General features: G+C 47.2%; 1 protein-coding gene across 1 annotated transcript in view; it reads right to left on the reverse strand.

Moving 5' to 3' along the window:
• SORBS3 (sorbin and SH3 domain containing 3) overlaps positions 1-12,285 on the reverse strand; it is an 80,872-nt gene continuing 68,587 nt past the window's right edge. Inside the window, 4 exon segments of the mRNA XM_087938666.1 lie at positions 1-3,369; positions 5,573-5,679; positions 7,496-7,593; positions 10,575-11,093. Of these exon segments, the coding sequence (XP_087794792.1) occupies positions 3,308-3,369; positions 5,573-5,679; positions 7,496-7,593; positions 10,575-11,093 (786 nt within the window). The 3' untranslated portion in view covers positions 1-3,307.

Raw genomic sequence — 12,285 nt, forward strand, 5'->3', positions numbered from 1 at the left:
GTAGCTTCAGCTCGGTGAGGATTTTATTGGCAAGACAAGCCATACGGAACAATTGTAGATGCGGGCCTCTTTTTTCCCACCCAGAATTAAACTAAAAACACCCTTTCGATCAATTCTAGTGAAGCTAGGCAGCTTCAGGGGAGCACATCCTTCAAAATCGGTCAAGCCAAGGGACCCCCCCAATCTTTTTTCTTAAATTTCAGAGGCTTCATCGGTAGCTTTCAAACCAGGAAAAATCAGCGGCGGCTTACAAATACGTTTGTGATTGTGGGCAAGATAAAATTCCTGTTTTCCTTCACTCCATCTGAGCAAGCTTAGCCAGGATTCTGGGTGATTAGTGCCCCAGCTGAGAAGACACGCATAGCACCATTCACACAGAGTCCAAAGCCAGCTTAGCTTTTTTATTTTTTTTTATCATTCTGCATCAGCTGAGCATTACTGAGCATAAAAATGGCGTGAAAGGCAAGCGGTGCTTGAAAGGAAGACAAACTAACTGAGGTAGGATGCTGGGCCCGAATCTACCAGATGCTGCTAGGCTGTTACCTACCACCAGCAAAGGACAATTTCGATTGTTCCTGCTAGGAAGAGAAATTGGACCGGTTCCAATGTGCAAGTTTTGACATGAGATTGTGTCTCTCCACGCAACAGCTCTGTGAAAGGACACCAGGGATGGAGGAGGCTTAAAAGGTCTTAGTATCTTGACACACAAACCATCTCCATCCCTTCCTTTTTGCCACAACTTTGCATCCCCTGATAATATTATCCTCAGTAATCTGAGCAAAAGGTTTTGGAGAAACACCCATTTCTAGATGTTTCCTGGACCTTGGCTGCTGTCTCCAGAGGTGACAGATATTGCTGGATTGGGAAGAGTCGGGAGACGAAGAGCGAAAATAAGAAACATCTGGTACAGGAGATGCCACCAGCGATGGTTTTGGTCCTTTACTTCTGCTTCTGGAGATGGGACCGAGATTTTGGAGAAGATTTTTGGGAACAACACGGACCTTAATGCCAAAGGAGAAGAAGGAATTGCTGGCGTTTTTTTTTTTTAATGTGAGGTGAGCCTAATTGGGAAGAATATTTTAATCCCTTATCGTGAATACAGGTCGTCCTCGACTTACATACAGTTCGTTTAGTGACCGTTCTAAGTTACAGTGGCACTGAAAAAAGTGACACGACTGGTTTTGACACGACCTTTGCCACATCTTCATGATCACTTGATCAAAATTCAGCCCTTTGGCAACTGACTCCCATATACGATGGATGCAGAGTCCTGGGTATCATGCCCCCTCAGAGTCTGAATCCGAGAAGGAAGATGAACAGGTGACAGGAAGCAGGAATGTGGCTGTGTTGGCTGTGGAGGAAACTGGGGAAGGGCAAAGTCTGGCTGGACAGAGCAGGGGAGAGGTAGAACAAGGGAGAGGGAGTTCAGAGGAAGACCCAGCCCCCCCCTCTTCATCCTAGGGCACGCAGGGAGGAACGGAAAACAGAGCAACGTGGGTTGCGTGGCTTATGAGGGAGGAAAGGGCCCTGATTCCCTTCATTAGCCACACCTGGGAAGAGAGTTTAAAAGAGGTGCATGCTGAGTGCAAAAGCTGCTGGGAGCAAATGTGAGTTTATGTTGTGTTAACTTTGCTTATCTGCGTTCCTGGCATCCTCCCAACCATGTTGAGTTATTGCTGTGCCTTCACGTCTGGAATTCTTGCTTCTGACTTGCCGGACTAATTACTTCCTTTCGCCTTGATTGGACTTATACAGTTTTTGTTGACCACATTTGGACTTGATTCTCTGCAGCCAAAGGCTGTTCCTGGGAGAGTTTTTCTCCAATCCAGAAGGTAACCAGGACATTGGGGACAAAGTTGGAGCCAATAAAGGGACTCCTACCAATTATCTGACTGTGTTGCCTTTGTGCCACGCCCCCCTTGGGTCATCACACTCATGATCACATGATCAAAATTCAGACCCTTGGCAACTGACTCTTATATATGACGGACGAGGAGCCCCAGGTTTCATGTATCTCCCTTTTGTGACCTGACAATCTGGGAAGCCAGATTCACTTAGCGACCGTGTTACTAACTGCTGTGATTCACTTTACAACGGTGGCAAGAAAGGTAATAAAACGGAGCAAAGCTCACTTAAGAACTTTCTCTCTCAGCAACACGAAACCTTGGGCTCGTCCTTTTGCAGGTCGTAAGTCAAGGAGCACCTGGGCTCAAATGTTGAGTGAACCTTTCAAACGGGAAGGGAAGGGATAGCTCACTTTGTGGCCCCGGCAAGAGCAGTTCTAAGTATCTTGATCGCCCCTTCAGCCGATTGCCCTCAGCTCGTGTCAAACCAAAACCACAGAAAGTGCTTCTGCCTGCAGGGCTGAGCATGAAAGAGGACGGCGGTTACGTTATTTAGATCAAAGTTCTACCGGAGTCTTTGTATGGAAGGGTGATTCAGATCAAAGTTCAGCCCCCGAGGCTTTGAGAGAGGTTAGGCAAGATACAAAAATGTGAGTGCTGGTAACCCTCCAGCTTATCCGCCTGCGTTAAGTAAATTCAGTCAGAACTGAAGGAGCTGCATGGATGAAAAAGCAAAACGTCTTCAAGGAAGGAAAAAAAAATAACCCAAGAAAGTCCAGTTGCCTTTTGGGAAGAAAAATAAAAGTACCTTTGGGACAAACATGACTTGGAGGACTGAGAATCTTTAGTCCCCAGACTTTAGGCAAAGGGCACAATCTCTTGGTGGAAAGGCCCAGAGATTCCTATGGGGCACACACCGAGGTCGTGTAAGTCAGGTAACCCAGTCCGTTCATCCGTTGCGTTGGGATTTTGGGTTCTAGGCCAAGCTTTCCAACCATGGTACTTTCAAGAAAAACGGATTATTTTTTTTCTGGAGGGAAGAATTAGCATAGGCTCAACGGTAGAGAATGCTCATCTCCACTTTCCAAGGCGGTTGTAAGAACTGGCCAAAACATGGAATCCCCAGGTTTAAGAGAAACAAGAGGCCAGTAGGTTCTGTTCAACCCACATCTGTCATGGGAATGCTGGAATTCGTGATGCTTCATAAATACTGGGAATAGAAAGTGGGTTGTAATCGTCTCCTTCGAGGAAGCCAAGGTGCAGAAGATACCAAGTCAAGCAGTACAGACTCCAGCTGGCAAACAAGACATATCTTGGGGGCGGGGTGGGGGAATATTAGCTTTCAGACCATGTCTTTTATACTCTTTTCTTTCATATCCGTTGATCGGGGGTGCTTCTCCAAGAAGGCAAGATCCCAGGAGCAGAAGATTCTGATTCAATCGCATGGATGAGACAGCTGCTGGTCACACGGGAGTAACGTAATTCCCAGGGAAAGTGCCAAATTTCTGCGTCCTTCTAGAGACCCCTAGTGCAGGAAAAGAAAAAAAAAAAAAAACGCAGAAGAGATCCATGAAGAAAGAATAGAGGTTCAAGATTCGGAGGGTTATTTTTTTTTTCCCTTGGAAGATTCTGGACCAGCCTCTTGAAATTTTTAAAAAAAAAAAGATATCTAAAGAAGACAATATCTTACTCTGCTACCTCTTGTGCCCCAGCTTCAAAGTTTTAGACAATATTCCTTTCTCATCCTGCATATTTTATATATACAGTATATTTGCTTTGCTGCTCTGTGACTGTAATAAAGATTGATCTGATAACAGATTAACAGAGTTGGAAGGGGCCTTGTAGGTCATCTAGTCCAACCCCCACCCAACCAGGAGACCCTACACCATTTCTGACGGATGGCAGTCCAGTCTCTTCTTGAAAGCTTCCAGCGATGAAGCTCCCACAACTTTTGAAGGCAACTTTTGTTCCACTGGTTGATTGTTCTCAGAAAATTTTTCCTTATTTCTAGGTTGAATCTCTCCCTTGGTCAGTTTCCATCCATTATTCCTTGTCTGGCCTTCGGGTGCCTAGGAAAATAGCTTGGCCCCTTCCTCCTCTCTGGGGCAGCCCTTCAAATATTGGAAGACTGCTATCCTGTCTCCCCTGGTCCTTCTCTTCCCTAGACTAGCCAGGCCCAGTTCCTGCAACCATTTATTGTGCGTTTTAGCTTCCAGTCCCTTAATCATCCTGGTTGCTCTTCTCTTCTCTAGAAAGAGTCTCAACATCTTTTTTTTTATAGTGTGGTGACCAAAACTGGATGCAGTATAATGTTTTATTTAAATTTATATTTAAATTATATTTTCTATGTACAATGAGTTTTGTTAGGGTTTGTATATCAGAGATGGCATGACCTCTGTAGATGCAACATGCTAAATTAAATCAGCAATAAAACCTGTTTGAGTGGTTTTTCGTGTGGTAGTATTGCTACTCAGGACATGGTTGAGATGGCAGGAGATCTTCTCCATTCATTCAGGTCCTAGATCAGGAATGGCAGCCTAGTAATGAGGAGCACCAATGTGTTTACAACTATCTCTTTTGGAGACTGTCACATAATACGACTGGCCACACCTATCTTTTAATCCCATTCTTCAGGTGCCTTCAATTAAAACTAAATGCAAAGCTGGCTAGAGGCAAGCCTTCGGAGGTCTACCCTAAATCTTCTCCACTTCCAACACCGGAGGTTTTGAAGAAGAGATTGGTCAACCATTTGTCTGAAATGGTGGAGGACAAGGGTGTCAAGGTGGCAGCCCGTGGGCTGGATGTGTCATGCGCAGCCAACGCCCACCCCAGCTCCACGAATGGGAAAAACATCTCAAAATATCACGTGGCAGCAAAATGACATGGCGGATTTGACACCCATGGTATAGGGCAGGGGACTCCAACCTTGGCCACTTGAAGCCTGGAGGACTTCAACTCCCGGGACTTCAACTCTCTCGTTGGAGACCCCTGGTATAGGGCATCCTCCCCTAAGCAGGGTTGGAACTGCAAGATCTAATTTGGTTATTCTGTTAAATAAGGCAGAGGCACCTCATCTGAAGCTACAGGATACGTGTAGACCTCAAAAGTCTTGGATACAGCCCAGTGGTGGGATTCAAACATTTTTACTACCAGTTCTGTGGACGTGGCTTGGTGGGCATGGTGTGCTGGGTGTGGCTTGGTGGGCGTGGCAGGGGAAGGATATTGCAAAATCTCTATTCTCCACTCCACTCCTGGGGGAAGGATACTGAAAAATCCCCCTTCCCTCCCCACCCCACTAACCTGCTTTCCAGCTCCGTTCTCCTGTGCAGGGCAACCCAAGGAGACCCAGCCGATCAGCTGGGAGTCAATGGGAGGTAGAGAAGAGATAGGGGCAGGGCCAGTCAGAGGTGACATTTGCCGGTTCTCCGAACTACTCAAAATTTCCACTACTGGTTCTCCAAAACCGGTCAGAACCTGCTGAACACCACCTCTGAGACAGTTTTAGAAATCCACAGATGCTACTAAAGTCTTACTAGGGGAAGGAAAAAATCACATCACTGAGGATAACCCCATGCATTATGTCTAAGCTTAATCCAACTGGAACGTAAATCAAATGTAGGTTTTATGTCAGTTTTGGCACGGGAGGGCAGCCTCTGACTCCAAAGGTATGGAAGAAATTGCAAGCTACTAAAACCTGCCACCGGCCGTCTCCACAGATCTAGACCTACCCACAAACCATCCATCATCGCACTGTTGCATCACATCTACGCGATCACCTTCCTGAAGCTCCAATTCATCTTCGTTCTGAGGTCGGTAATGGTAGAGAGCTTGGTACCTGCAGCACACAAGCCATGGGTGAGGACGTCTCCTTCTCTTCTATTTAGCATCTAATACAAGTAGTCCTTAACTTATGACAGGTTTGCTCAGTGACCATTCGAATCTGCAACGGAAACTCCCTTCTCCCAAAGTACAGGGGCACCTCGGCACTCAATGCTTCGAAACTCACGGAATTTGGTACTCGGTGCATTTGATGTAAAAATTTCACCCCGGTACTCGTTTGTTTAGTACTTGACACACAAGCTGGAACTTGTTGGCATTGACTGCCTTGTGAGCCATTCCATTATTCCTTAGGGGAAATATTTGTTTGGTGCTCTTCACTTCTGGCACTCATCACGCCTTCCAAATCAACAATGAGTACCAAGGTACCCCTGTACTTACAACCCAGTTCCGATGTTGTGATGACCATCCCTCCACTCCTACGGCCACATGCACTGCCTTTTAGTGATTAACAACTGCAGCGTTGGCTTTAATGATCACCACAAGGAAAGAAAAGATCGTAAAATGGGGGCCAATCACACGATGACTTGTTCTGTGACCATCACGGCTGACGATATTATGTTCATAAGTCGAGGACGACCTGTGTACGTACATACATACTAGTTTTTCCCTATACCCCAATTAAAACAGATTTTTTTTTCTCCCCTAAAGGAATGCCAAAGGTGCTTTTTTCAAGAGGCAACTGGACTTTCTGGTTTTTCTTTGAAGACGTTTTGCTTCTCACCCAAGAAGCTTCCTCAGCTCTGACTGGATGATGAGGGAAGGGAAGGATTTATACCCCTTGCAGGCAGCTGGTCATTTGCATTTTGCAATATAAATCCTTCCATTCCCCACCGCCCAGTCAGAGCTGAAGAAGCTTCTTGGATGAGAAGCGAAACGTCTTCAAAAGAAAAAAAAAACCCAAGAAAGTCCAGTTGCCTCCTGAAAAAAGCACCTTTGGGTCAACTGTGACCTGGAGGACTGAGAATCTCTACAGACTTTTAGCTATGCAATTTGGGATGGACACCCTTGGAATAGTGTGGGAGTAGGAATGGATTTCCAGAGGAAGAAAAAAACGGCAGACTACAGGAACCATTTGCACTACACAGGTGACCCCGAGGACAGAGATAAACCTCCAAGTGGCCTCAACGACCCTCTAAAAAGGTGCAAATGACCAGCGGTCTGCAAGGAGTATAAATCCTTCCCTTCCCCCATCATCCAGTCAGAGCTGAAGAAGCTCCTTGGAAGAGAAGCAAAACATCTTCAAAGAAAAACCAGAAAGTCCAGTTGCCTCCTGAAAAAAGCACCTTTGGGACAACCAGGACGTGGAGCACTTGAGAATCTCTACAAACTTTTCCTAAGGGAAATAAACTTTAAGTCGCTTCTGCCGGCAGGCCAGATGAGGGACGCCACGCTGTGTTTCGTGCGTGGAAAAGAAATGGGCAGAGGCGCGCCATCTCCTTGCCCTCCCCGCTCCCCAAATATTGGGGTGGGGGAAGAGGTAGAGAGACATAGACCCTGCCTCTTGGAAACCTTGAGCTGTCCTCAGCCTTTCAAGCCGGCGTTGGCAATGCTTGGCACCGGTGAAGCAGCCAGCCGGCTTCTGTTCTCCTAGGCTCTGAGCAAGCCCCTCTGAAAAAGGCCCCTTGTTTTGAACAATCCAGACACTGTCCAAGCCTGGCACTCGGGGTGGGTGGGGAGGGGAGTTGTCTACAGCCCTCCCCCATTCCGTCCTCCCCTCCCTGTGGGTCACTTCCGGGGGAAGGTGGGGCTGGCCAGCTGCCAGCAGGAGCCCAGCTCTCCCTTCCCCGACACTGCGAATCGGCCTGGCTTACGGAGTCCACTGGATGCCGGAGGGGGACTGGTCTCTGGAGGCGTGGGGGGGGCTCCGCGGCTTTGAAGTGGGGGAAAACGCCGCTTCCAGGGCGGAATTCTGCCAAAAAAAGAAAAGAAAAAAGGAACCGGGATGAGAACACGGCGCAGCAGAAAGTAATAAAACACAGGTGGGAGGGAGGGAAGGTTGACCTGAATCAGAATAGAACTGGAAAGAGACCTTGGGGGACATCTAGTCCAACCTCCTACTGAAGCAGGAGATCCTATACCCGTAATGGCGAACCGATGGCAGCCATTTGTGCAGGCACGGGAGCTCCAGCCAAACTTACCTGCACTGCGCATGCGCGTGCCTCGCAGCTGATTTTCGGCCTGTTTGAGGCCTTTTACGGCCTCCCTGAGGTTTGAGGGAAGCCGCTGCAGCCTTGGGGGGCAGAAAAACGGGCCTTCTGGAAATACCGGAAGTGCCTGTTTTCAGCCTCCAGCGGGGTCTCTGGAGAGGCCATATTCACCCTCCTTGGGCTCTGCAGCCTTTGGAAGTGACAAAACAACGGGCCTGTTTTGTCACTTCCGGTATTTCAGGGGTGCTGCGCGCACATACACAGGAGGGGGAAAGAGCACATTGCATTGTGGGTGCCGGCACACAAGCTTTTGGTACACCATGCCAAAATGGTTCGCCATCACTGATCTATACCAATTCCAGGCAATCCTGGAGGAAGAGCCCAGGAAAATTCAACGCAGAATGCAGGTAGTTCTGGACTTACGACCACAATCGAACCAAAGCTTCCCTGTTGCTAAGGAGAAGACAACTGTTGGGTGAATTTTGCCGCATGGTGTGACCTTTTTGGTTAAGTGAATCACCGCAGATATTAAGTTACTCGCACGATTGTCAAGTAAACTGGGCTTCATTACTGACTTGGCTTGTCAGAAGGCCGCAAAAGGGTCAGCTGCCAATCATCCGAATTTTGATGATGTGACCACGGGGATGCTACAATGCTTGTATGTGCTAAATATGGCCGTAAGCCACAGTTTTCAGTGCCGTTGTAACTTTGGTTACTGAATAAATAGTTGTAAGTTGAGAACTGACTACCTGTACAGAATAACAGAGTTGGAAAGGATCTTGAAAGTCTTGTAGTCCAACCCCTGGCTTGGGCGGGAGAGGGAAGGGAGGGAGTGGAGGTGTGGCTCTGGAGGTTGTGGAGGAGGCTGGAGAAGGGCAGAGGCCGGCTGGGCAGTCAGAGGAAGAACCAGGCCCATCCCCTCTTCATCCTAGGACACGCAGGGAGGAATGGAGAAGGCAACAACTTGGCTTACGAGAGAGGAAGCGGCCCTGATCCCTCTCATTGGTTGCAGCTGGGGAGAATAGTATATAAGAGAGAAGGTTAAAACACAGAGTTGCCAGAAGTAAAGCGTGTTTTATTTTGGGCTGAAGTTATCTTGGTTGGTGTCCTTCCAACAGATTGTGCCTTGTTATCTGCTTGAATTTGGTAATCAGTTATCCTGGTCTGTTGTGGAACTTTCTTCATTGTAGTTTGTTTTGGTTTTTTATTTCACCTTTATCTGCTCATTAAGTTCGGACTGCATTGCTTTCTTTTGAAGACTATTTTTGAATCAGTTTTATCTCCAACTGAGAATTATTGAACAGTGGGGCCAAGTTGGAGGCATTAAAAGACACTTATTTACGTTTTGGATTTTGTTACGTTTGTGTTACACTCTGGGTCATCATAGCTACTGAAAGACACCACTAAAGTCAGAAGCTCCCAAAAGTGCTTTTTCAAAAGTCAACTGGACTTTGCTTTTCCTTGAAGATGTTTCGCTTTTCGCCCGAGAAGCCTTTTCAGCTCTTCAAAGGGCACTTCTTCGGAACGGAGTTCACGGGATCAAAATTCTGACGCTTGTCTCTTATTTATGACGGTATTGCAGTGTCCTGGGTTCACTTTTGTGACCTTTTGACAAGCAAAGTCAATCAGGGAGCCAGATTCACTTAACGTCCGTGTTACTAAAACTAACAAGTACAGGGATTCGCTGAACAATTGCGGCAAGAAAAGTAGCAAAAGAGGGCAAAACTCACTGAACACGTGTCTCGCTTAGCGAGAGAATTTTTTTTTTGGGGGGTTCAATTGTCCTAAGTTGAGGACTATATTAAGCCTGATTGTCCTTCCAGTTTCCATGAGTCATTTCAAGACGCTAGAATCTTTTCTGGATTGGATTGGCTTTCTTTGGGGTTGCTGCCAAGCCCTACAAGGAGGATATTAATGTCCCACATGGTTTAAAGCAAAGGTCTCCAAACTTGGCCACTTTAAGATTGGTGGACTCCAACTCCCAGAATTCTCCAGCTGGCTGGAGAATTCTGGGACTTGAAGTCCACCAGTCTTAAAGTGGCCAAGTTTGGAAGGCCCTGGCCTAAAGTGATGCTGTATAAAGGATATTTCCACCATTGCAATGAATTAAGCCTGTGACCGTGAGATCCAAGGAGAAGGGATCAAGAAAACTCAAGAGCGATGCCAGCATTGGCACAGTGGCACCATGCCAGAGCCCCATCCCTTTAAAAAAAATTTTTTTTTTCACATTGTTATGTTGCATGCACGCCCCACATTATGAAAGTGGAAAATCTGCTTTTGTAATTCAGAGGAGAATGCTAAGTGATTGCCTGGGGTGAAAGGAAGGACACAGGCCAGCAAACAGCCACTTATTATATTTAAGCCCTGGGATATACAAATTCTGCTTGGTCTCTTACACCATACATGAGAAACGGAGGCGTGGGAACAGCATCTCATCAGAGGGGGTATTCAGCAGGTTCTGACCAGTCCTGGAAAATCAGTAGCGGAAATTTTGAGTAGTTCAGAGAACTGGCAAATCCCACCTCTGACTGGCCCCGCCCCCATCTATTCTCCGCCTTCTGAGTCCCAGCTGATTGGCTGGGTCTTCGTTGGTTGCCCTGTACAGGAGAACGGAGCTGGAAAGCAGGTTAGTGGGGTGGGGAGGGAATGGGGATTTTGCAGTAAACTTCTCCTGCCATGCCCACCAAGCCACATCTACAGAAACGGTAGTTAAAAAAAATTGAATCCCACCACTGCATCTCACCTGTGGCGGAATGGAAGGCCGTGCTTGGGAAGTCAACAGAGGAGGAACAGGGCGTGGCGGGTCCTTCATCTGGACAGATGTGAGAGGCTGGGGGCTCCCACTGGACATTTTCCCAGGGCTTCGACTCTGGGGACTGAAAGAGCCAGCTCTGAGTGCGCCCTGGATTCTGTGAGTCATGGTCTCGGGGTTTTCAAACTTTGGAGAGATGGGAAATGTGAATCCAGAAGAGGCAGAGGAGGAAGAGGAGGCGAGCAGGTCTGGTGCCAGAGCGTTTGGCAGGTTTGAAGGGGAAGTCTCAGACTGCCACCTACTGCCCAGACTGGGCGCCTGTGCCTGGGGGGACGAGCTGGCATGGCCCGGGAGGCCCGGGGAGGAAGGATATTCCTCCGAATTCTTCACCCTTGGCTCTTTCACCACCTGGACATAGTTGGCTGGAAAAATACCCTGGCGGTTTGTGCCAGAGATGCGACCTTCATACCAGTTCTCGTCTACCCTACGGACAAGGCAGATATGTTCACCCTGGCAACAGAGAAAAGAAAAAAAAAAGTTAGCATACCGTGGGAGCGTGTAAAGTCCCGAGGCTGAAAGACACACCCAAGAAGAGATTGTCTGTCCTTCTCAACAACCACTTTGAAGTTAAAGGCCACCCAGCTTGTTCCGGGCAACAATAGGTATGATATTCATTTGTTTGTGTGATGTGTGTGCGTATGTGCATTTCTACGGCCTCCCTTATCATCAGTGGGATATGGGGGTGTAGGATGGGAACAGCAGTAATTCTGGGTGGTGTACAACATTAAAGCAACAATGACTCCTTAATTCACAGCACAACATCTTGAATACATCTGAAAGATCTCTGAACCAGGCCACCTGTTACCCTACAATACTTGTCTCTGTGGCCTTTTGACCGGTTGAGTAACAGCAACCAGTTTATTTATTTACTCCATTTATTTATTTACTTTTTCACATTTTCTTTCGCCATGGTGGCGCAGTGGTGAGAATGAAGTACTGCAGGCTTTTTCTGCCGATTGCCGGCTGGTTGCAATTTGGCAGTCCGAATCTCACCAGGCTCAAGGTTGGCTCAGCCATCCATCCTTCCAAGGTCAGTAAAATGAGGACCCAGATTGTTGGAGGCAATAGGCTGACTCTGTAAACTGCTTTACAGGTGGCTGTAAAGCACTGTGAAGCATATAAGCCTATAAGTCTAAGTGCTATTGCTATTTCCTCAGTTTATTTATTTACTTTTTCACCACATTTTCTTTTCTCCAAAAGGTCAACAATGTCCCAGACCCCCACAGCTGTGGGGAGGAGAATGCTCCTCTCAAATATGATTGTTATAGATATTCTTAAGCTTTATAAAATCATAAGTTCCCTGGAGCAAATCATTTGTTCAACAACTAAACAACCAACTTGATCTTGCAAACAGACAACCTCTGTCCTTTCTCCAGAAGCTGCTAATTGCTAGGTCTCTTTGAATTAAACATGAAAGCAGTTTTCAGCATTGATGTTCAAAAGTGGCAGTACATGATTTATGACACTGTTCCATCGCCACAGGAGGTGCCTCTTGCCTTTTTTTCTAGAGGCCCTAAAATATGACTGGCTGCCTCAGAGATCCATTTATGAGAAGCAGAGACAGCCAACCAGCCGCACATCGGTGGGAGAGGAATGAACTGGCTTGCAGCCCAGACAAGCCACGGGAGGAGGCTCCGAAGCC

This window comes from Pseudonaja textilis, chromosome 9, assembly GCF_049901715.1.
Source record: "Pseudonaja textilis isolate UNSWEBS1 chromosome 9, rPseTex1.2, whole genome shotgun sequence".
NCBI classification, from domain to species: domain Eukaryota; kingdom Metazoa; phylum Chordata; class Lepidosauria; order Squamata; family Elapidae; genus Pseudonaja; species Pseudonaja textilis.